At 38.6% G+C, this 24,871-nt stretch overlaps 1 protein-coding gene across 1 annotated transcript; it reads right to left on the bottom strand.

Moving 5' to 3' along the window:
* Positions 1-5,864: 5,864 nt before the first annotated feature.
* On the bottom strand, positions 5,865-19,811 carry LOC135464456 (uncharacterized). The gene is made up of 10 exons (XM_064741881.1): positions 19,711-19,811; positions 18,664-18,728; positions 17,523-17,834; positions 15,754-16,011; positions 14,401-14,615; positions 9,987-10,059; positions 9,094-9,345; positions 8,209-8,445; positions 6,871-7,107; positions 5,865-5,890 (listed from the first exon to the last, which is right to left on the bottom strand). Exons 2-10 carry the CDS (start codon positions 18,716-18,718, stop codon positions 5,865-5,867), a joined length of 1,665 nt encoding a protein of 554 aa, XP_064597951.1. The 5' UTR covers positions 18,719-18,728; positions 19,711-19,811.
* Between the last annotated feature and the right edge of the window lie 5,060 nt (positions 19,812-24,871).

Consider the following 24,871-nt stretch of genomic DNA (forward strand, 5'->3'; position numbering starts at 1 on the left):
CATAATGAAGGAGTTTATCATCTTTCTCACATACAGTGCATTATCTTCCTTGTTAACGTTGATATTTGTGTGGTTTAAGAAAATTGCTCAAGTCTAGATAAGTTGAAAAGCATAAATTGTATGTTATGAAGGTTTTAGTGCTATGATATGAAGTCTTCAGCATGGATACCTCAAGAAATATTCATATGGAAAGCCTTTAGGCGTACTTGTTATGCATAAATATACTAGGACATTTTCGAAAAAGGGCAACCATTTGTATTCCTTAGTTATAACAACCCGGTGTTAAATACCCCTTTCCCTCCAAGAGAAGTTTCCGTGTTGCAGCTTATGACGTTTGTAGGGTTCTAAGATAATTTAAACTATTTTGTAGTTAGTTTTAAGTTTCCTTCTTTTTCCCCCCCAGTATTGCTATTTTCTATTTCTGAGATCTACATAGTGCACGAAGAAGGCAGTTGCATGGTCCAGTTTCCCTGCAAATACATCATGTAAATGGTGCACATGGTGAGTAAGTTTGATCCAAAGTTCCTGTTCCAATAGGGCTAGTACTTAAATGCAAGTATAGACGGAGACGAAAGCTAAAGCGTATGTGATAAAAAGAAACACCGATGACAAAAACAAAAAATCCACACTAACAAATTAAGTCGACTTTTCTGTATTTACAAGGAATAGCTCAAATAATTACAGTAAATATCATATCTGCTCTGAATTTCACAAAATTCTCGAAAACCAAAAATAGAACATGTCTTTAAAGACTTAAAGAGGTTATACCCGATTCTTTTTGGTAAAAAAATCTACACACTGGCCAATCGTATGAAATTTCCTGTAAGAGCCGAAATCATTGCCTTTCAGTAAATATCAGGCTCGTACCTTTATTATTTGTAGACTTACAAAGATTCTAAAGCTTTAAAAAGATTTTTTTAATATAAAGCCCCTGTTATAAATTTTAGAAACTTTTTTATCGATTTTGAAACGTGCACAGGCGAGGCTGTTATTTTGTGAAAGGGAAACATTTGGGTTCTCAAATAATAGCGAAAATTTGACAAGATTTGTACTAATCGTTATTTTTTTTATAATTTGGTTCTGATACATATTCTTGGATTTATCACACCCGACAAGTTCGGAAACATTTTCACAGGGTATTTACTTTTCCCTATATGATACCTTATCAAGCGTTTGCATTATATCCAGTCTTTCATATTCCAAGGCATTTGCTCTAACTGTTCCATTTATTTTGCTGATAGGCCTATGTACGTAAACGTTGCACATTACCGATTGTCATAGAGGATTGCTTCTACCATTATATACGCCTATGTATGTAAACGTTGTACATTTCCCATTGTCCTCCAGGATTGCTTCTGCCATTATATACGCCTATGTACGTAAACATTGTACATTTCCCATTGTCCTGCAGGATTGCTTCTGCCATTATATACGCCTATGTACGTAAACGTTGTACATTTCCCATTGTCCTCCAGGATTGCTTCTGCCATTATATACATCTTTATGTTTAACGTTTCACATACCTGTTATCATATGCAGTCTGGAAAGCATGTGTTGAATGACGCAGGTGTCACCAGTCAGCAATCACATAATACGCATGCGCTGATTGAAAATTCAAACTCACGAGTGCCTAATTTTGAGGTTTGTTACCAAATTCGGACACAAAGGTGAAGGCCTTTGTGCCGTTAGCTATTGGTTTTCTGTGAAAAGATTCTGCGCAAAGAAACCGCGTGTAAGTTAATCCATCCATAGACAGGAATCTCCATGCAGTTTTGAGCTGCTGAACTATTACGAAATAGTATTACCTGTTATAAACAGTTGTATAGGCCCTATACTGGAAGATGCGATTTGTAATTCCAAGTGACCTTGAAGAAGGTTGTTTGGTCGATAAAAGTTTGTTATAATTCAAAACATTAATACGTTTTCGCTGCATACGAGAACAGTACCTTTTAAGAAAGACGTTAGCTTAGATCAGTGCTGTATGATGCATTAAAAGGATGAAGCATAAATTTGTGTTCCTTTTACTTAGCTACTTTTCCGTAGGGGCAACGTCTTATTGGAAATATTTTTTTTAAGTTTCTGATTAATTTTATTAAATATTAACTAACAGATGTTTGTATCATTTGTTAACAACGATATTATCCCTGCCAATCATTTTTGTATATTCGCGTGATGTAAGTCTCGTGTATTAATTTTTTTGGAAAGCTCACGAAAGAAAAAATGAGAGTGAACTTTTGCTGAGACTATGTTTTTCATTTGCTCATGCACGATGGAGATTATCACCATGCTTAGAATATCGTCCATATTTTGTCTGTTTACAGTGAGAGGAAGCCGTGTATACGTACAGTAGCGTGCTTGTGTACGTTTTCTGTTAGTTTGACACAACGCACGTGGCGAAATAACCTTTAAAAAGAAATTGTAATAAAATACAATTAAAATGTCAAAAACAAAGTATGGAGACAATAAATGTTCTGTGGGGTTAATGCTACTAACGGGTGGCGTGCCATGCTAAACACATCTAAAACCATGGCGTAAATAAACCAGATAGCTATGATGAGTGCGCATGAGCGGGGATTCGCTGAGAAACAAACAAGACCACGTGGCAATAACGTAGAAGACATTGTAAGCGTAAACTGTCGAACAAAATGTAAAAAAAAATTGTGTATTTTATTTGAGTCTTTGTGGCAGCTTAAAATTGGTACGGACTCGGGTATAATTTCAATTTTAAAAATACAGCTCTTGGCAAAGTCTGTATAAGCCTGTATATCGACGTGTTCTTTTTATTTGTCTATCGTTTGACGCATTATGCGTATGCGTTTTGATGCTTAAGCGAAACTGTTATTTGGCTTATGCGAATAATTATGAAAAGAAAACAGAGTTTGTGTAATGATAACATGCCATTCACTACCTTCACCCCAATACCTACACGTCAACACAGTTTATAGCGAACAGTTCACAATTTCACGAAATTGTACGTGTAAATATTAAAATAAATAATCATATCACAAGTGCCGTATATGGAGAAATTATTTAATTCCCTTGTTGAAATAAAGCTCAAAATGTAACTTATTTTAGGCACCGTTTGTTTTGTGTTTTATGTTCCCTCTGACTTTTTGTACGTTTGTGTGTATATAGGTGTGTTTACGGGTGCTTTATATGTGGACCGAAATGTAGCGCGGGTTCAACGCCGGCCCTGGGCAGCGGATTTGTAGATTCCCCGGTTCTCTGCGTGACATTAAACGTCCAAGGAGCCTTCAGTGACCGTTTGCCCAGACCACTTTGAAGACCACATGTCTCCCACTTATGTGGTTTGTACAGCAATACGTCACACGTGGGAAAGTTCATCAGAACGCAAAGGTCGGTGGCATATCACCGGACCCTCTTTTTCCCTCCACCTGCAAACTGTCCTTCATCGCGCAAGGGAAAAGTGCTGGAGTGAGGCGGTAAAAAACAAAATACACTGTACAGCACAAGCTTCCCGGCCGGCCGATGGCTAATCTTTGCTTCAAGTGGTCAAACTTGAAAGCTATTTGAATAGTCGTTTCACTGAGCGCATGCGTAAGTTCGAAGTCCTCTCTTCTCAGATCAGTGTGGCTCTAAGTGTGGAAAATTGCTCCTCACTAGTGGAGAAGTTCATCAGTTAATTGCCCAAGACTTATGGTTTACTCCGGGAACTTTGCTTTTCCCCATCGTAAACACCAGTCAGACGATCAATTCAGCTGTGCGAGATGTACATTGATCGATCTTCTTTCTAGTGCTGTAGTGGAACTTTGAAGTTTGGTTTGTAGCACTACATTTCCTGTGGAGAGAAAATATAGGCTTGTTTATTTTCTTCTTTTGTTGATTCAGTGTGTTAAAGCTGTTGAATACCTAAATAAAGTTTTACGACTTATACATTTCGAACACAGGTTATTTGTAGAATTTCGATGTTGTCTTGTGTTTTTGTCTTGATTGAATATAGATGAATTTACACATTACTTCGACCATACTTCAACTGTATTTTATTTAAAGGTCTCCTTTCGTAGTTGTCAAGCGCGCATTAAAAGGCCCGTTTGTTCACTGAAAGGGAGACCACTTATATCAGTGCAGTACTTTGATATTTGTTACGTCCCTTGTTCTCACAACAAATGCCGGCTAGTACACTTTACCGCCATTTCTCCACTTCCTGCATGAATGGTTGAAAATGCTAAACTGTGAGCTGTCATTGTTACTGCCATTCTTCTTTCAAAAATACTACAATAGCATTACACCTGTTTCAGGAGAGTATGTATCGCTTTCTAAGAGTCACTTAGTTGTGTCAAACACTGCGTTTCATTTCTGCACACTATGAGCTGACCTAAGCCGTTGTAACAATGAAAGACATGCAAATATTGCTGAAATGTAGCCCCACAGACACCTCAATATAAAGACAAGGGTCAGCCTTTATGTACTTTAAGTTACCCCCTACAGAAAAAGTATTATAATGTATGATATAGGGAAGTATTCGCGCGCGTAGCCACTTTTGTCAGCTCATATGTTATTGTTGTCTCTGAGTCAGTGCGTGTCGTTTTTGTTTTGTTGTTGAAAGTTCCAGTTCCTGTGCAAACCTAGTTCGTTGATAAGTAATGGCAAACAAAGTCAGTCCGTGGTTTGACCTACCCCGCCGTTGGGAAAAAAACATGGCCCGACCAGTTGCGAACAACGTGATTCCGGGAAACTCTGAAAGAATATTACACGACGGCGATCAGCATTATGGTCACAGAAAAGCGGACGGTGCCCGGGGGAAACCACTGACCATCCGCAGGTTGGTGGAAGACCTTCCCACGTAGGCCTACGACAGGAGAGGAAGCCAGCATTCGAGGTCTGCAATGTTGGAGGATAGACAGTAAAGGACGATTCACATGGTCTCGCTGGCCGAGAAAAGCCAACAGCTCACCTTAATGCACACCGTCAACATCGAAAAAAATATGATGTAATTTTAGACGTCATGAGCACTGTACGTAAATTCCGCATATCTTACTTGAATTAACAATCGAATGTTTAGTTTTATCCGGGATTTCCCTTTCACCATTAACTCACTAAGTCGCTGTATTTAGAAAGCCTGATTATTTAAAGTCAGTTACCTCGACTTGTTGTTTAGACGACGGGAGATGTTCAGCAGACCTGTAATGTCAGCCATGATATAATTTTGTGGTCTATCACATTGGAATCATTGGGAATTACGAATTCGTCATAATATAGCAAGAAAGATCGTATTTGGTTTACTAGACTTCAAATTCGCTTTCAATCGATCGGATTGTTTACATGTGCGATCCACGAGCGAACGTTTCGTATAGGGAATCTTTGCACCGCCTCATTTGCATGTTGTCTCATCGGGCGGATTTTTTTAGACCGGTGACAGATTTTCCCTTATAACTCTTTTAACTGACATTTTTCTGAAAATATAGGCCCAGTAGGTTAAGTTAGAAGTCAAATGCTGCTCATTTTTGTATTTAACTGAACCAAGTCACAAATTCTAAATTTCTTTCTGTGGTATGTCCCTTTAACAGTCAATAACAAAACGATTTCAGTCGGCAGCGATGACGATGATGAGAACTTAAATTATAATCGGACTAACCGTCTTGAGTAACACGCAGTTCTATGGAGCAGTACCACGAACCAACTTCTAGACCAATTCCTTCCGAACTTAGCTAAAAACGTCCTTCACAAGAAGTTGCATTTACATTCAAACGTAAGACAAATAGCAATCAGTGCCAAGCGAGGCAGTGTTTATTGCTCTTATAGCAAATATACATGTTTAACTTGTTCAAATAAGTTCAAATCACGGCAATGTTGATTTTGGTCAGTTTGGAGCACCCAGTGGGGATGTTCGCCAAACGTTGTGCTCATCCTAAAACCTGCCCTTGGTAACCTGAAAAGATAAAAGATAAAGTGCACTCATTAATGTTGATCAATATTAAGCACAAAGAAACGGAAAAGATTGACCGTTATAGTTGAAAATGAATCGAAACCTATCTCGAAACATGCTATTTCATAACAGGCGGTCTCCTGACGTACTAGAGAATAAAATCACAGTTTGTGTCAATCAGTCAATCTATCCGTAGTTCTGATCAAAATGAGTATAATCGATAACATTTAAATCGGAGATAATTAATTAGTCTAGTGTTATTGTTCACCCGGATCGTCTTTAAATATATATATTAACATCCCCAGAAGGGCCTCGGAGAAGGCAAAACTCCATCACAGCTATATGTAATAATTAACATAACACAGAAAAAGGGAGAATACTCTACATGTCTGTCCTATCTGTAAGATTCGTTGACGTTACACATGCGCAATCGATGGAAATGGGCGCACGATTTGCATCCGAACTGAAGAGTGGCTGGTGCACTGATTGGATAATACTGCCACGTAGACATCACAGGTTGTTGATACATTATAAACTCCTGCGCTTTTATTTTCCACCTACAGAATTTTGTCTGTTTTAGATAGACATAAAAACTGTTTGCCCATTGTTACCTTTCACCACGCCCACTTGCCAGGAGGTTATCAAGGTAAAAAAATGCTATAATTTCACTTCCAGCAATAACATCTCAAATTATGGTGGTCATGCCAAGTTGATCTTTTGATATCTTCTAGGCGTAAGTGCAAGTTGCCAGTGGTGGTAAGGCAGGGTACTGAACAAAAGTTAAGGCTATATGTATAGTTCTGGAGGTGAAAAGACAAATTTACTACATAAATAGTAGGGAAAAATGAATTCGCTGCTGTAAGCTAAACAAAGTGCCTTACTCAAACCCTCAATTGCGCACAAAATGTTATACAAATCCCTAACAGACAGACAGACAAAATGCTAGTAATAACAGGCCATAGCCCCCAATCTCTCAGACTCACCTGTGCAGACACGGTAGCTTAAGGTGAACGACCCCCTGCATCCTTCTGAGACCCACACCCCTTCCGGCACACGTCCGTAGCTGACATTCTCCACGCACAGGTTGTTTATAGGTAGAATGGACGGGATGAGGCGTATGCCTGTCACCTCCACTGGAACGCCACATTCCCTCGATATAAACCCGCCGCTCCCACACTGAAGCGACGTCTGGTAAGACCGGCAACCCATCGGAGACGTCTCTGTGGGTAGGGAGGGAGTAGTGGGGGGAGGTGGGGTAGAAACAAGAATGAAAGATACCATCGGTGAGCAAAGAAAAAATAAAAAATAAACAGTGACTGTTTCTGTTTCTGTGTCTGTTAATTTGTCGATATTCAGCTGTGTAAAAAAGTCATACTCATTATCAAACTCAACACATGGAGATGTTGAGCGTAAATATTATTGGAAGGGATATTCAGTTAGACTAATTTTGCACTTCATAGTGTTTTATACAATACGAACACGATCAAAATATCAAACTCCATTTACACTGCAAAGAATTCATGGACAAGATGTCTGAATCGAAAAAACAAACATGCATACAATGGAAATGACGATGTCCTTTATGTATAATAATGGAAGGAAATGCAAGTGAATAATTTTTACAGGGAGTACAATATATAGGTGTAATTCGATTGCACTTTCATTGCAACACTTATTAAACTCATCTATTCTCAAAAGATCTGCTGTCATGGTTATAGGTTAAAGGTTCTCTTTCTGGGAAAAGTCGGAATTTAAACACCCTAAACTATGAATATTTTAAAGACTGTACCAATTATATTTTGGTCAGTGCTTATTCCTTTCAAGATACATTCTTTGCATTAAATGGTGACTGTTTGCTGGATCAGAAACCTGGCCTCTTACTCCTTACAGCGCATGTGCTACTCTCGAAGCTCGCTTTACGTCACTGCCACTACTGACCCTTTGGAGCAAGCTTTACGTCACTGCCACCTCTTGGCAAGCTTGAAGCTTTGCAGCAAGCCTTAGGTTTAGGCTCAACATAGGTGTCCTCGCGTGGAACTATTTAATCAACGTAAAATTCTTGTCCTTTAGAATCGCTTTAGATGAAAACAATGCATGTATGTTAAATATTAATAAAAACGCGAGGATAACGAAATTATTATGGTTTCTGATATAGTGCGTCACCCAACTAGCCTTGGCGTTTTTCAAGATTTGGGAGCAATATTTGCTACTGATCACGATGATGCGAAGGGAAGGAAGACAGCGTTCCATGCTCCTGGCTGACCTGGCTGAGGAGCCGGGGAAGAGATCCCGCGAGGGTAATATGAAAACCACTGACTTACTTGGACATATCTGAAAGTCCACATCAAATGTTCCCTGGCAACCTCTGTTCGTCCAGATCGCTGATTGGTTCTGGCTGATGCCGTACCCATAATTCTCCTGGCAGGCCGAGTTAGCCACTGTCCTGATGTTATACTGCTGGCGGAAGTTGACATGAGTGACTAATACGAGCACTCCACAAACAGTTGCTCTGGGGGTTGTGTGTGAACAGAACACATTGATCTCCCCTTGTTGACAACCTGTCGACAAAAATAATGATAAAAACATCTTGATTTACAGAAAAAAACTAAAAGCCAACTAAAATGCAAAGAAAAAAAATGAAAAAACCAACAACAAATTAAATGTGCTTAATTTGTGGATTTGTCAGTGAAATTAATAGCAGCGTTGACTGTATGAAATAAGTGAATATGCATGGAATGTTTTGTGCTGGCCGTCATAGTTATCGACGAATGCACCAGTCATTGGTCAAAGAAAGAAAGGTTTCGTAGCGGTTTGATGTTTAATTGAGCGTGGAACCGACTCGCCATTCCGCATTGAAAGGTAGCCCATAAAGTTTTCATCTTGACAACTCTAAGATACATACGTAAATAACAAAGTCTAAACAGTTCCACACACCATGCAGAGCAATAAATCAAAAGACTGTCTGCAATTGGAAGCATTTTGTGAGCTTGGATTTCCTTTACTGCATCAAACCCTTTCACCCAAACACTCATTTTTATTTGCCCTTTTTCTAGATAAGGAGAAGATGAAAAGCGCAATTTTCTAAAACATAAAAGTGAAAACCATGTTGCAGCCTGTTTTTAAAACCAATTTCGACAATAGTATTCAGATTCACACTTTGTTGTAGAAGACAAAGCATTTTTCATAAAAGTAGACAATCAACTTACTGGGATTAGTGGTTGGTTGTGTGTTTGGTAAGTACTGTTGAGGCTCGTAAACAATAGCAAAAGTTCCTCCGCATCCGTTCCTGACCCACAGATAGTTTTCTATGAACCCGAACGTTGAGTAAACTCGGCATTTTCCGGAGTTTTGCTGCCTAGCAACCCACGCTTCCACAATTCTTCCCGGAGCGAGGCACTGATTTGGCTGATTGTTGAACAAGGCGGTGCAAGTTACCTCCCCTTGCTGTAGATTTCTTGCTGATAAGAATAGAAGAAAAATTTATTGCCAAGACAAAATCAAAATAAGAGACAAGCAAACATGCTTTGCTGATGAACAAGGTCATTAAATATATAACATATATTTTCAGAAAAAGGCTTTTATAAAACGCTGTTTTCAGTCGAGCTGTGGTTTCAATCCCGGTTTTGGACCATGAATATGATGACTGGAAGCTTTCGACACGCCTGCGCGGACATTTATGCAGTCGAACGTGCTTGTCCTTTACCAGTATATTGTGCATATCTGTACGCCATGCGTGGGAAATTTGCTATGACCGGTTTCCTCCCTTCTTTCCGTCGTTTAAATGAAATATTCTTGAGTACGGCATAAAATACCAGTCCAATTCTTTATTGAAGCGTAAAACACTCATCAAAGAAATAAACAAAGCTTAAATGAATTATTTTTGAGTACGGCGTAAAACACCAATCAAATTCTTTATTAAAGTACAAAACACCCATCAAAGAAATAAACAAAGCTTAAATGAAGTATTTTTGAGTACGGCGTAAAACACCAATCAAATTCCTTATTAAAGTGCAAAACGCTATCAAACAAACAAAGAAGGTAAATATATGTATGCGTGTTGATATCATTAAAGAAAAACATAATATGATTATATACTTACGTTGAGCGATTGTCGACTCGAAGAGAGTAGAGGCTACGAGGGCAAAGACAAATAAATGATTCATTCCGATGATCTGAAATATTTAAAAATGAAGTAAATCTGTATTATTAATTAAAATGATAGATTATAAACTATATATGCATTCATCATAGGTTAAGATATATATGGTTTGCATTTACGGTAAACTTTAATGTATACTGATACTGAAATAAGGAGAAAAAATCTGTTCAAGCCAATATTTATGACCATAATTAAAGGCCTATCAGTTTAAACTTGAAATTATAATAAATTAAAGAAATTCATGCACAATATTCGTGTATAGCCTACACGTGATGACATTTCGCAGTTAATATTATTCTTTGGATACCATATGTTTTCAGTCATCTTACCTTGTCTACTTTAGACACAGTTCAACAACGTATTCACTGATCCAGGCTGAAGTCCTTAACCTGTTCGCTCGGATTAATCCTTTTGCAAAAAATCGGCGAGTCCGCGCTCAACATTTATAGGTGGTCGAACGAAATCGTGTGGAATTCTTTCATTCGTGTGAGAAATGACGAATAGAAAACCCAAGAGACACTCTTCAATAGTGTTCAAATTAGCCTCCCATAAAGCTGAACATTTCTTTTTTTTTGCGCTGCCATAGCATTTCGTGAGAGAGGAAAGAAAAGCTGCAGTACTGCAGTGCGAGGAGCGTCAATTAACAGGCATTTGCAGAGGATTAGCGCAATTCAGCTCAAATCACGATTATCTTGTTTGCTCTCCGCGTTAAGGATGGGTTTAGAATTTACCCTCAGCCCTCTGAAGAGGTCATTTTATTTCCTCGTCTCCGCCTTTCTTGTCGATCCTACTTTCTAAGAACAGACGGGAATTCGTTGATACGCCTTAAACGCAGCCTCTACTATGTTTACGGTATCTGAGGATTTGATTGAATGGTCATGTCTTAACGGCACTTCGGCAATGTCTCAGCCATATCGTGGCGATGAAGATATGAGTTCAACCCATAGGCGGGACAATAAGTTTTCATAGTTTAGATTTATTAGTTTATTTACTTTGGAGGCCTCCGTGGCTCAGTCGGTTAAGGCGCTATTGCAGCGTAATGACCCAGGGGTCTCTCACCAATGCGCTGTGATTTCAAGTCCAGCTCATGCTGGGTTCCTCTCCGGCCGTACGAGGGAAGGTCTTCCAGCAACCTGCGGATGGTCGTGGGTTTCCCTCGATCTTTGTCCGGTTTCCTCCCAGTATAATTCTGAGTGAAATATTCTGGAAAAGGACGTAAAACACCAATCAAATCAATAAATAAATAGCCACAATTAAGAGGGCGTTTTAAAATGAACTTAGGCCACCCCTCCCACCATAATGCAGGTCACCAGCATTAAATAAAAAATATTTACTTTGATTGGGGTTTAACGCTCCATTTACTTATTTATTTGATTTTTGTTTTACGCCGTACTCAAGAATATTTCACTTATACAGCGGCGTCCAGTATTATGGTTAAAGGAAGCCGGACAAAGCTCCGGGGGAAACACACGACCATCCGCAGTTTGCTGAGGACCTTCTCACGTACAATTGGAGTTTAAACGGCCCACTATATAATGTCTGACTTCAGTGATGTCGTTCAGGTTTGTGACTGGCCAAAAAAAGCCACAGATGTACCAGCTGCAGTTGGATTCGAACTCACTAGAGCATGGATCAAAGACCAATCGCTGTAAACAGAGCAAGGCTTTAAGCGACGGCTGCTGATACGATAGAGCACATCGTGATAGGCTCAGTATCAGACATACAGTTTTGTCTTTACCTTAGAGGAGATTTTATGTATTTACATAGAGGGGTATTCTCATTGATGCTATTTTCAAAGCAAACTTTCGGAACGCAACACTTTTAAGGAATTATAACTGCAAATTAACATTGTTGTCTTATTTCTTTCCCCAAACTCATCCCTCTTAAGAACGTACGCCTCAGTGCTAGCGGTCTAGCACTGTTGTAACATAAATGAAACAAGTTGTGTTGTTTCATTTATGTTAAATAAATGTGAAGACCACATGCCTGTGATACAACATAATGTAAAGCAAACAAAACCTTGTGCTATTTCAACACAAGATAGAGTTGTTCAAATATGACTCAAGACTTTTGTTGGAAACAGAAAAAGTTTGTGCTCATACAACACAAGTGTTTGTGTGTGTGTGTGTGTGTGTGTGTGTGTGTGTGTGTGTGTGTGTGTGTGTGTGTGTGAATGACACTGTAAAACCCTGTGTAAAAGCACCGACCTTTGGTATGTTACGGATAACGTCATAGGCTATGAGAGCTGACAAAGACAAAACCAACGTCGCAATTGAAGAAAATTACGTCGAAGAACGATTCTTTTTTGTCATCATATTCATTTTGTACACCACATTTAGTTTAATATATTTCAGAATACTTTTTTTGTTCTAAAACGAAAACAATGATTTGGAAAGACAGATCCCGAAAAGCCATAACGCACGCGACCCAGTGCATTGTTACATTCTTTTTGTATTGGTTCGAGATAACACAGCCTAACATAATCAGTTCAATTAAAAGAACAAAAATATGAATTGAAACAAATGCTTCTGCATAGGTGTATTTTGTTTAAATTTTAAATGTCTCATTTACTGCTCCAATTAATTCTGACAAACCACAAGCTACGATTGGATAGGTAGTGTCGCGTGACAAATACATGTACATTATAGCTTTGCCAGTAGAAAACCTCATATGCAACTCAATCAACACCAAAAGAATAAACTAGACTGCCACCAAGCTTTAGGGTTTAAAGCGGGAAAATGCACCAATATTTCCACAGTATAACAAGCAACTGTTCTAAATAGGCATTTACGTTACATAGTTGTAGTGGGCTATTCCCGCCTAAAAAATGTTGGTTTAAGCGGTATGTTGATCTGTTTTTTTTCCGGCATGCGTCACTGTTTCTGTATTTTGTGTTGATAAAGCACAGATGTCATTATTAGGCACTGCCGCGTAACAGCTGAGAACACATGCGCGTTTACACAGCTTGGAACCGGTTTCTGTCGTCGCGAATGGGAACTGATACTCAATACGCATGACCAAGATGTGCATAGCGCCATCTGGATGTTGTCTACGGGAGAAAAAACTCAGTAATATAATCCAATGAGTTATGTCACTGAATAACTGCCTGAATCGTTAAGTATTCATCATTTCAACAACATCCAGATGGCGCTATTTCTTTGTTGGTAAGGGGCCTTAACTCAAAACAAAAAATAACATTGTTTCCCATTGTTGAGTGACCACACCCACTGACTGTCCAATACAGGATGCTGTGACAGCGATGCTGGACAGGGTTTCTGACGATATGTTTGTTGTAGACCTATAGATTAACAACCTTGCATAATAACGAAAGATTTAAGTAGGCATTTTTGAAATATCTGTATATTAGAAAGAAAAATATTTATTTATTTTTTTTCAAGGTACAAAATATTGCAAATGGAGCAGTTGTGATTAGTTGGAGCATTCATGGTTCACAACAATACAGACTATCAGGACTTATACACACGTAAAGTCTTTTGTTTGAATGCACACTTTCTATAAAAGCAAATTTATCTAGGACTGGTCCACTATTGTAATGGCGAGTGATCTTATGCTCTAAGGTGATGCTGATCCTTATGCTGATTCGGACAATCCAGAGATTGAGTGAAGATTCGCCTCTGTTGTTATCATCCGCCATTTTCTGGTCATCACAGTGACCAGTCATACTGCAATACATACCTAACACATATTTTCTAACTCACTGAAATGAAAAAAAAATACAGGTATTACAGCCGGAGAAAAGTCATACGATAACAACAACAACAGTTGGGGGAAGTGACAGTTACGTTTATGGCTTTCGAATTATGAATGAAATTAGTAAAAAGTTTTATTTTAACTTATATAAGTACCGAATATAACATGGACGTTAAGAATTCTCTTCCTATTAATGAAAGGTCATGAGAAAGTTAGTAAAAATAGGACAATATCTGGAACAGGGCTGAGGTGAGATATAAGAAAATGAAAAACACATGTATAAGATGAACCAGTGAAAAAAGATATTCCATTGGGTGAAATTTATCACGTGCGGGAAATGGTGAAATTAACTTTTATAATTCAGTAGCAAATAAATGTTAAATCGGTTCGTAGCGACTAACGCACTCGTCGGTGCTGTGAGGAAACTACCGTCCTTTGTCACGCACATGACAAACTTCCTCACGTAAAGCTGCAGGTGAACTTAATTTAACTGGCTTAATTTTAAAAAAAGAGATTTGGTCATACAATCACTGATTAAACTGATTGAACAGATAAGAATTTTGGTCATTGATGTTATCCTGTTAGTAGAATAGTCATTTGCACATTTACGCTATTACTTACCAGGACAAACGCTGCACCTTACATCGAACGTTCCGTAACATCCGTTGTTCACCCAAACTCCATTCCGGGCCTGTCCGTAAGATTGTGGCATGTTGCAGAGGGCAGCTGTTGGTCGGTTCTGAAGCTGTACAGAATTGATTTTGAAAGGAACTTCGCATTCTGTGACATCACTGTACCCTCTGTTCGCACGACAGTCCATTAATGTGCTGGATACTTTACAATTTGAATCCCCGGATCCTGAAAACAATGGAGATCGAAGAAGGCATTAATCCGTACGTGACCATGTGAAGTAGAAGGGAAGTAACAGTCATGGATCTGCATGAGGATTCACTGAACTGATTTACTCATAGACGTTTAGTGGGCCTCCGTGGCTCAGTTGGTTAGCGCGCTAGCGCAGCATAATGACCCAGGAGCCTGAGAGTCCACCTCATGCTGACTTCATGAGAAGGTCTGGTAGCAAACTGCGGATGCTCGTGGGTTTCCCCTGGGCTCTGCCTGGTTTGCGCCCATCATCATGCTGGCCGCCGTTGTACAAGTGAAATATTCTTGAGTACGGCTTAAAACACCAATCAAATAAATAAATCAAATAAAAGCACTGACGTTTAACATCATACTCAAGAATATTTCACTTATACGACAAAGGTCAGTATTGTGGGTGGAGGAAACAGAAGTGCCTGGAGTCAGAAATCGTCTGTAAGCGTTGCTACTTTATAAACATGTTTATAGCACAAAGCCCTGTAACTGAGGTAAACGGACAAGTGGTCGGATTTCACCGGTGATGGGTGTGACCATTTGCCAATCAGCCAATAGGCTATCGTCTTTTATCTTGTATTTTATTATTGTCCAATAATTTGTGTTCAGTCTTCAACAACGATAAGGTCACCGGTGATGAAACTGGAAGTGATTTCAGAAAACACAAAAACTCTGTCATAACCTTTGTTTCTAATAATACTGCAATATGACATTTTCTTTATTTAAAGTATGCACAAAATTACTGTAGCCAACAGCTATATCGTGGATGAATACTGAGTATAGGTCGAACGAGGTTATTGGTGGTGCAAGCCTACGTGGGTTGGACAAGGTCCAAATGTCAGTTTTGTCTAGTGGAGGCAGCGAAGCCAGCGTAGATAAGCAGCGTGGAACAGTGGAAAACGGTGAATCTGGAAAATGCCTGTTTACGACGGGGACTGAACCAACGTTTCTTTTGTGTGAGCTAAGGAAACACGACCATCTAAAAAAATATTAAAACAGGATCTTCATAAAACAGACCTGAATGCCAACTGTTTAACTGTATATAGCTACGTCATCTATTAGTCACCACAAATAACACCCATCGTTTTTCTCTTTTTGCTAACAAGTTTACTGAGTAACTTACCATGGCAGACTTTGAACGTGACGTCAAACTTAGCGGAGCATCCATTGGATACCCAGATTTTTCCTTTCTCCGTGCGTCCGTAACTTGAGGCAAACTGACAGGCGGAGCTGCTGTATGGTTGCTTGACATCAACGCGTACGATTTCGTAAGGGATTTGGCACATGTTGTATCCGTTGTTAACGCTGGCACATGACAGCTGGGTGTTGTAATATGGGCATCCACGCGCATCAGGAACTTGATTGTTGTTGTTGTAATTACCTGCGTAATAAAGGAAAGCGAATGCCAGTAAGAAAGATATGTCGTTCGGGTTTTAACGGTTAAAAGAAATTCAACAATTGTCATTAATGCTGATGTTTAAAGCAATGGTATCAACCAAATAAAAAGCATTACTCAAAATGTTTTGGTTTGAAACACGTGTATAGTTGAGATGTTCGTTTGCTCCTCAATACTGTATAATACAATGCGTCACATGAACGCATCAATTCGTTGATCAAAGGACATCAATCTTTTTCTTCACAGAGTTTGCAATTAGGACATCAATCTTTATCTTCACAGAGTTTGCACTTAGGATATCAATCTTTATCTTCACAGAGTTTGCAATTAGGACAACAATCTTTATCTTCACAGAGTTTGCAATTAGGACATCAATCTTTATCTTCACAGAGTTTGCAATCGGCGAGTTTGTAGGAAAGTGTTCATGTTAACGGGATTATGACGTGTCTCGCAGAAATTATTATTCATGGTAACAAAAAATATCCTGCAAAAATGAGCGTGACGACCCAAAGAAGAGTGACAAACGTCTACCATGTCTTGTTTGTAAGCACACATCAATATATTTATTTATTTGATTGCTGTTTTACGCCGTTCTCAAGAATGTTTCACTTATACGACTGTTGTCAGCATTATGGTGGAAGGAAACCGGGCACAGCTCGGGGGAAACCCACCACCATCCGCAGCTTGCTGACAGACCTTCCCACGTTCCATACTCCATTAAGGGAAGACAGCCTTAAATGTTCCACTCCTCTAACACAACAGTTTTGCACAGCATGCTCAGATATATTTTTATATTAGGATTATATAAATGAAAACTGACATTTTAATTGCCTATTTCACTTGGAATTCTTTTACACAACATTATTTCTCGGTGATCAGTTTTGACAAGGTATGTCAAACACCGCAATTATACTAAACACATTAATCCGTTAAATTTAACAGAAAGCCTGTTGTCTGGGTGATGTTAAAAAGTGCGTTGTTATCATAACACAATATTGTGTCATATTCAACATAATAACATATTAGTGTAATGGAATGGTTATATTGAATTAATAGAATACGTGTGTTATATTTAACACAAGAATCTGCTGCAATAACAGAATAACGCTCTAATATCACTCAGAAATTAAAAAGTGCACAGGAACATAGGCAAAACTTTTTCAGTTTGGATGCTATTTTTCCTTCTAACTGAACATATGTCTCTTGTCTGTGTCTTAACATGAGCTACGAAAGGCTGCATTTTGCACATATATTATCCTCCATGTTATACCTTCTTGTATGATGCATTTTCTCAGATGACTCTAATCGATCTGGGTGATTACGCTGCGCTTGTGCGCTAACCAGCTGAGCCACGGAGGCCCTCAATTATATATATACATTTTGATATTTGGGAACATTAACTCATAGACTTGCTCGGCTTGCCTTTAAGACCATGCAAAAGGTAGAATATCAAAAATCTTCAGATATACATCGTCTGGGTAATGGACTAACTTTACCTTGGCTCTGTTGATAGTTGTAGTTAAAGTTAGGACTCAGTTCATTTGTGGCATAACGGACTGTAAACTGGCCCCCACAACCCTGACGAACCCACAGGTAATTCCCCACAAATCCAAAAGTCGTGTACACTCGGCAGTTTCCGGAGGTCTGTCTCAGTACACTGGCTTCAATGATTCGCCCTGGTGCCGGACACTCTCCCGGTGAGATCCCGTTTGAAAAACACGGGAGTGTAATTGCAGTGTTCGGCGGTTCATTCGCTGTTGGGACTGGTGGACTAACATACGGTCCTGGCTGATACGGTACTAAATGTCCTTAGAATAAAAATAAAATTGGTTTAAATAGACTTTGTAAATGCACTACAAACTCCAATGGCTTTTGTCATTCGGAAATGTCAAAATGGATGCAAACAGCGTCTGAGATGATTTCATGCTGAAAACGTAACCTTACCATTTTTACAAATGTATGATTTATTTATTTATTTGATTGGTGTTTTACGCCGTACTCAAGAATATTTCACATATACGACGGCGGCCAGCATTATGGTGGGAGGAACCGGGTAGAGCCCGGGGGAAACCCACGACCATCCGCAGGTTGTTGACAGACCTTCCCACGCACGGCCGGAGAGGAAGCCAGCATGAGCTGGACTTGAACTCACAGCGACCGCATTGGTGAGAGACTCCTGGGTCATTACGCTGGGCTAGCGCGCTAACCAACTGAGCCACGGAGGCCCCACAAATGTATGAGGGTAACCAGTGTACATACAGTGACGTAATACAGGCATATGTGCATATAATCTACAGAATATCAACAGTAAACATTATTAGAGTGTTGCAAGAGAAGAAGCTCTCTTAGCATTGAATAAATTCTTTTATTTTTCGAAAAGTGGGTTCCCCTCGGGCTCTGTCCGGTTTCCGCGCACAATAATGCTGGCCGCTGTCGTATGAGTGAAATAGTCTTCAGTACGGCGTAAAACACCAATCAAATAAATAAATAAATAACTATTCGAAAAGCAACAACAAGCATGTTACAGATTACCAAGAGCTGAATGTAAGAAACTGTTTACAAACAAATACTATCAGTCTTTATAAAACATTATAAATAATAATGGCAAGCTAAAATATAGTTAAGCAGTGAACTTACCATATGAACTGGTAAAGGCTAGAAAGCAGGCGCTCAAGAAAAGTGATGACGTCATTTTGAAAAATCTAACAGAAAAAAACAATTTTGTCGATGATAAGATAAGGCACAACTATCAAAAGTGTACTGATATTTTCAGATGAATTATATAGCTTTCAAGATAGTTCCTGATGAAGGCGTGATTACGAAAATCGTAAAAACTCCATTCTGGATGTGCGCAGTCGATTTTAGCATCATTGGCTCATAAAGCTACTACTGAAACCAAATGAAGTAAAAACAAATGTATAGACCTGAAAATTTCTATTCATGAAAGATGACAATGTCAATGAGCGAACTCACTGTCAGCAAGAGAGCACAGAACATATGGTAAAAGCAAAGTTTAAGAGACATTTCAAGTAAAAACTCTTTGAAGTCGACAAAGGGTGTTCTTTATTCGTGGAACGTTTGTGATTTGCATAAACATATGACAAGAAATAGAAGTCAGAGGATCTCTCTCCTAAAAGAATAATAACAAAAAAGCAAAGTGACGAATATCAACAAGGAAAGTCTGAGTCAAGAAAAAAGTATAAACACATGCTTTTGATTTCTTTAGCATTAGCATTTAGTCCATATAACGCAGTGCGGTTTTTTAGGAGAAATACAGTCATTATAATAAGAGTCCAGGCATAAAAACAAAACTGTGTCATGCTGAAACTGGTGAAGGCATTTTGAATACCTCCAGAGGGCCCAGTTGTTCGCACGTGTATTAACTAATACTGGTATGAAGTCATAGTTTATGTTTAAAATTTAACCGAAACCCATCAACCAATGCATTTCTCCAAAGTCAAACATCTGCATGCAGTTTTAGTTTATTTTTAATATACGGGTACATAGTTTTTTTTTGGCTAAGTGCAACAGTGAATACTTGGCTTAAAGTTGAATCTGGTATTAATTCTTAACCCAGTTTTGAACAACTGGGCCCTGACTTTTTTCCACGTCTTCTATGAGGGATTTTAAGTCGCACACTGCCTACCCAACAAATGTTTTTGGGGTTACCAACTTTCACCTTACCTTAGCTGCACTGTGGTCCTTGCGAAGAAGCCAAAGACCAAGGAACAAACACTGTCAGAATAACTGTTACGCGAGTACCCTCTCTGCTTACAAGTGGCAAAAAAATTCCTTCAGTTTGAAAGGACCATCCTAATGACAGCTCTTTTAAATACTCGAAGGCCTCTTAGGTGCAAATCGCGTGTTTTAAAGGCTTAACACTCCGACGCCCTTTCTATGCAGGAAACTATCACGCTTAAAGACGATGTATCTATTTAAATTCGTCGTGTAAGGTGTTCTCTTAAACAGCATGTTAATGACCTTTTACACCACGCACCTGTTCGCACGAGATAATTCCCGTTGTCGGAACACTTTGATTAATCCCCACATCAATATTTACCTGCCTGAGTTGACAGTTATAATTTGAGAAGCCTTATAGCTTCTTTTTGGCGTTTTTATGTGATTACTAACTATATGAAGAGAACTTATTCAAGAGAAGTTAGAAAACCCTGTTTAGTAAGGGAGTCTTGCAAAGAAAAGATCTATTTGATACATTGATTCGAATACGCCATCAGTTTATTTCTTTTCTTGTGATGTTTCCGAATAATATAACACCATTTGAGGAGGTGGTAACGTTCTTGTAGAAATGTTCCAAAGGAACAAAGATAACTTGTTAGGTACTACAATAAGTGACTTCATTCATTCGAAGAGAAAAATTGATAAAAAGCTACATCATCCCGCAGAAGCCTGCGTCCACTTGCACTCATGTGAATTGTCAGTCTTCCACGATACAGGGTGTCAAAACCAAGACCCACCAGTTTATATTAAAAACTAAGATGTCAATAAATCTGACAGATCAACCTACAAAAAGAGCATCGGACTGATAAAGTTAGCAACCTACTGAAATAAAGAGAAAAAAGCTTTCACGTTTGTCTTGTGTGACCATTTGCCAATAATCACACTGCCCGCACCGCTCCGGTCTCATTACTTTATGATGTAAGCCTTTATTATATTTAATACACGGCTTCTAAAACCATGCCAAAACAGATTTTGTTTTAGATTCTTGAAAATAAGAAACTTATTATGTACTATTAAAAAAGGTAAGAGATATTGTATAAAATACTAGGCCAGTTGTTCGTCTTTGCCGCATTGAGCAACCTTTGTCATTGAAGTTCTGTGACTGAAGGTACCGTAGGGACGAGATTTAGTCCTCATATATAATGGAAACAGAATGATCAAAAAGATTAAATGTAAAATTCCCAAATGGGCTTCAACCAGATTCGCGTTCCAGTCGCGCCAACGAATGCATGCATGATACATTTTATGTATTAGGGACGATTGTCGTGAATGGCTGCATTCCTTATTAATTCTCAATAATACAATCGTATTTTCTTGGAAGCCGATGGAGGATATTTCGCTACTTCGCTACGAGGGTAACGAGGTAGCGAGGTAGCTAGGCAGATAAGTAATCTCGCTTTTCTGCCTCGCTATCTCACACCCTCGCTATATTGCTTCGCTACCTCGCTGCCTCGCCCTGTTATAGATAGGTAGGGTTCGTGAGGTGGCGAGATGTCCTCTAATGGCTTCCATATATTTTGGAAAAATATTAATACAAACTGGAGTATCCTTTACTTGTTTTGATAATCTATAGTTGAGCACCTCCCTTACAATGAAAGGGTAAGAGCTGGTAGCATTTAAACAAAGCTGTGAAAAATTCAGTTTGTTCTCATGTCTTTAGGCGACTTGATGTACTAGTTTTTTTGAAAGTGTGCCTTAAAAAAATAGGTTGTGCCAATATTTCAAATATAGGCTGTGCAAATTAACATATTTTTTTCTGGACGTTGTAAACAGAATCAATTGAAAAAGCTTTCCAGTATGGGACTGGGAGCATCTAATTTGCGTGGTTCCCACAATATTGTTGAAATATTAAACCTCAATCGTTAAACCTCAACCAATCATTCGTTCTAACTTGCACGATTTTTACATGTATGTCACCGAAGAGGAAAATCATTTCACTTGTTATGAAAGGAACGGTAAAGCGGAGTAGGCCGAATATTGTCGAAGTACACTTAGTCCCGAGGAAAGTGTTCCGTGAAATTGTAATTGTATGCCTACAATTACAAGTTACCTTCACGTAAAGGTTACGCTTGCTGAAATAAACAATTAACATCTAGCCTGAGAATTTAACGCTAGTTCCAGTCAAGATTCAATTAGCCGAGAGCATGTCGGGATTGTTCGAAATTGCTCACGTGCTGCAGGTGTCCGTGAAATGAACACCTGTTGTAAAATTCTGACCCATGCCTCACCCTTTGATCCGGGATTTTCGTTGATTGCATGCTTTTACCTGATTTCAGTTCGTCCGCTTTATTCCTGTTTCGATGAAATTTACTGCGGTTTTTGCGCATTTAAATTTTCATTAAACTCAAACTACAAGTTCTTGTTCTCGCGACATTTCTCATTTCTGCCGTGTTTTGCACCCAGGATTAAGTTCAAACATGCTAAGTTGAGTGAAGGATGACTTCAGTTTGAACAAAAATTGTTCTAAAATATGATCACAAAAGTGTTACTCGTTTAAATATGTCTGTTTAGATATTTTATCATTTATACCGTTTTATCAGCGGCCAGTGACAGCGAGTCTTGAGGATGTCATTAAACAACTCGCAAATAACTAACATTAATTCTGATAAACATTAGTTTGGCACTTTTTCGCCCTTTAATCAACATTTGACTGATTACACTTATTAACAAGGACCAAATTAAACATGCCCTGTTTATAATTGTTTACCTGTAGTCAGTTGTTCTATATGCGCCTGATCTGTTTCATAACTGGGTGATGTAAACATCACAAGACACCGGAATAACCTGGCACGTAACTTGTTATTATATCAGTATCTTATTCTGTCATCTCCTGTGACATCTGGAACCGGATGCTTTCGAAGAATCAGTGCATATCTTGTTTTACGTCTAGCGCATTGTCACACAAACATATACGTCTAACGTATTGTTAACTCCCACAAACGTATACGTCTAACGTATTGTCAACTGTTAGATAACTTTATTTGCAACTAGTTACACATGACTTTAATAATAATTCTATACATATTCACACCTGTATTTCATTTTGTGGGTTTTTTTCATATATTTTTCATAATATAGTGGCTAGAGGAGATGCTTGCTGTGGCATGAAACAATGTTTATAGCGCAGAAAATTGTCTGGGATCGTAATTTACAAATATGTTTCATCTAGAGCACATTATTTTTTGAATATGTGAGACAATTCAAGAAAATAATAATCCATATTTATATAGTCTAGTATGTCATATTAATTTAGTAAAAAGCTAAATTTGTTGGACAATGTATAACACTATTTTGACTGATTCGAAAGTATTACAGGTAAACTTTTGTTGTGATGATTGGCAACATTTCACCGGTTACGTGTGACCATTTGCCGGCTATCACGTTGTCGTCGATGCTCTGGTTGTTCTCTCTGTAATGTACATCTCAGTTATATTACACAATTATATACTGTAAACCATGTTTTTTTTTTCTTTCTCAGAACGTCGATAATCATGCTTGAACTATAACCTCCTATTTGTTGGTAACAAGTAATCGACGACGCAGTCAAATGTTCGTTGATCTTCAAACAATGTGATAATGGCATCTGTAGGTCACACGTCGGAACTTTTGTCAGTGAAAAATTTGTTTGTGTGACGTCAAACAACAATCAGATAAATAAAACTACCACAGCCTTGAGAAAATTTGTACTAATTCTCCTACATGATGAAACCGCTTTCATTGGGTGCGACTGTCAACAAGACGTGCTATTTCATTTGAATTCAGCATTCGACAAATCGGGTTGTCTCGGAGGCAGACGTGTACTATTTTTATTCCGCTTGTCAAAATACCACAGATCTTATCGCGTGAACGCGGCTTAACGAAAACTCAACACAGCATATGCTTGTTCATTGATGAATTCATCAAATACGGTTCCAGGATCGTCACATACTTATTCTGACTAGATGAAGAAAAATAGCTGTGAAGGATTTGCATGAAGGTTACAAATTAAATTTTATCCCCAAAAAAAAAAAATTGAAAGATGTGAAAAACTAAAGATAGGGGTTGATAACGCGAAACTGTTTGGAACTGCTTAGATAGCGTATGACTGAATCAAGCTTGTTAGAGTTGAAAACAGAGTCAGTCTTAAAAACATCCTCTTAAAGATTAAGTTTCCAAATCACACCGTTGAGGTCTCTGTTAAAAACAACAATTTTTCCTGTTGAACAGAACTCTTCTTTTCAGCTTAGTCGAAGTTTTTATATTTCTTCATTCGAGACCAGTTCAGTTGTATTTCTGATGCTTTACAAGCCTCTGGTTGAGATCCTGAAAAAAATGCAGAAAGCAAATAGATGAAATAATATACTATTATTTCTTTTTCCGTGATTGTTGTTTTCTCAATTTCTCAATTTTCACTTACACTATGGCGGTTAGTTTCCTGAGTGGCGAAAACCATGGTGTCTGCGGTAAACAAACAGACATCTGCGTCAAAATGATCCTTCCCACGTGTTACATACATATAACATACTATAACAATCCCACCAGCCTCATCCAACTCTGAACAACTCCAATCAACACCTAATCTTGGGGGGGATTCATTAAACGACTGACTGATTATTTTGTGTTAATCTGTATGTGGTGCTAGGGAGCGTGTAATTTGCTACTATTGACACTTTTGCGTGAACAGTTAGAATAAAACCCTGACTGAAGCCAACTGACAACAGGCCGTATTTCACCGTTTTTTACTCTCTTTGTTGTACATCTTTAATTATGTCGTAGATATTCGGTCGTACATTTCTTGATGTTTAGGTAAAACTGGAGTAAAGCATATGATGCACAAGGTGTGGTGACTGCGGGAGGTACCTCGCGAATACAACGGGAGTTTCTTCAAATGTGAAAGCAGACGGTTACGTTTTAATGTGTGTTTTCTTGTTTGTATTCATTCATCTTTGTACTCGTACCATTGCGAAACCTCTCAGTTAACGTGATAAAAATCGTGAATTTTGACGCTTCGCCACAGCGTTAGCAATCCACGAACACAATCTTACCTGTCCACAGGAATTTTACTTCCTGTTGCGTCTTCCAGATCCGAGCCCTGAGAAACGGCCTCCAAATCCTGGACGTTTGTTGT

The sequence above is a fragment of the Liolophura sinensis genome, chromosome 4 (genome assembly GCF_032854445.1).
Source record: "Liolophura sinensis isolate JHLJ2023 chromosome 4, CUHK_Ljap_v2, whole genome shotgun sequence".
Lineage (NCBI taxonomy): Eukaryota > Metazoa > Mollusca > Polyplacophora > Chitonida > Chitonidae > Liolophura > Liolophura sinensis.

Coding starts and splice junctions, on each gene's coding strand:
- LOC135464456 (XM_064741881.1), bottom strand. CDS start 18,718: ATGACGTCATCACTTTTCTTGAGCGCCTGCTTTCTAGCCTTTACCAGT. Junction 14,616..15,753: donor CACGTTCAAAGTCTGCCATG/GTAAGTTACTCA, acceptor CATTGTTTTCAG/GATCCGGGGATTCAAATTGT. Junction 10,060..14,400: donor GATGTTACGGAACGTTCGAT/GTAAGGTGCAGC, acceptor TAAATATTTCAG/ATCATCGGAATGAATCATTT.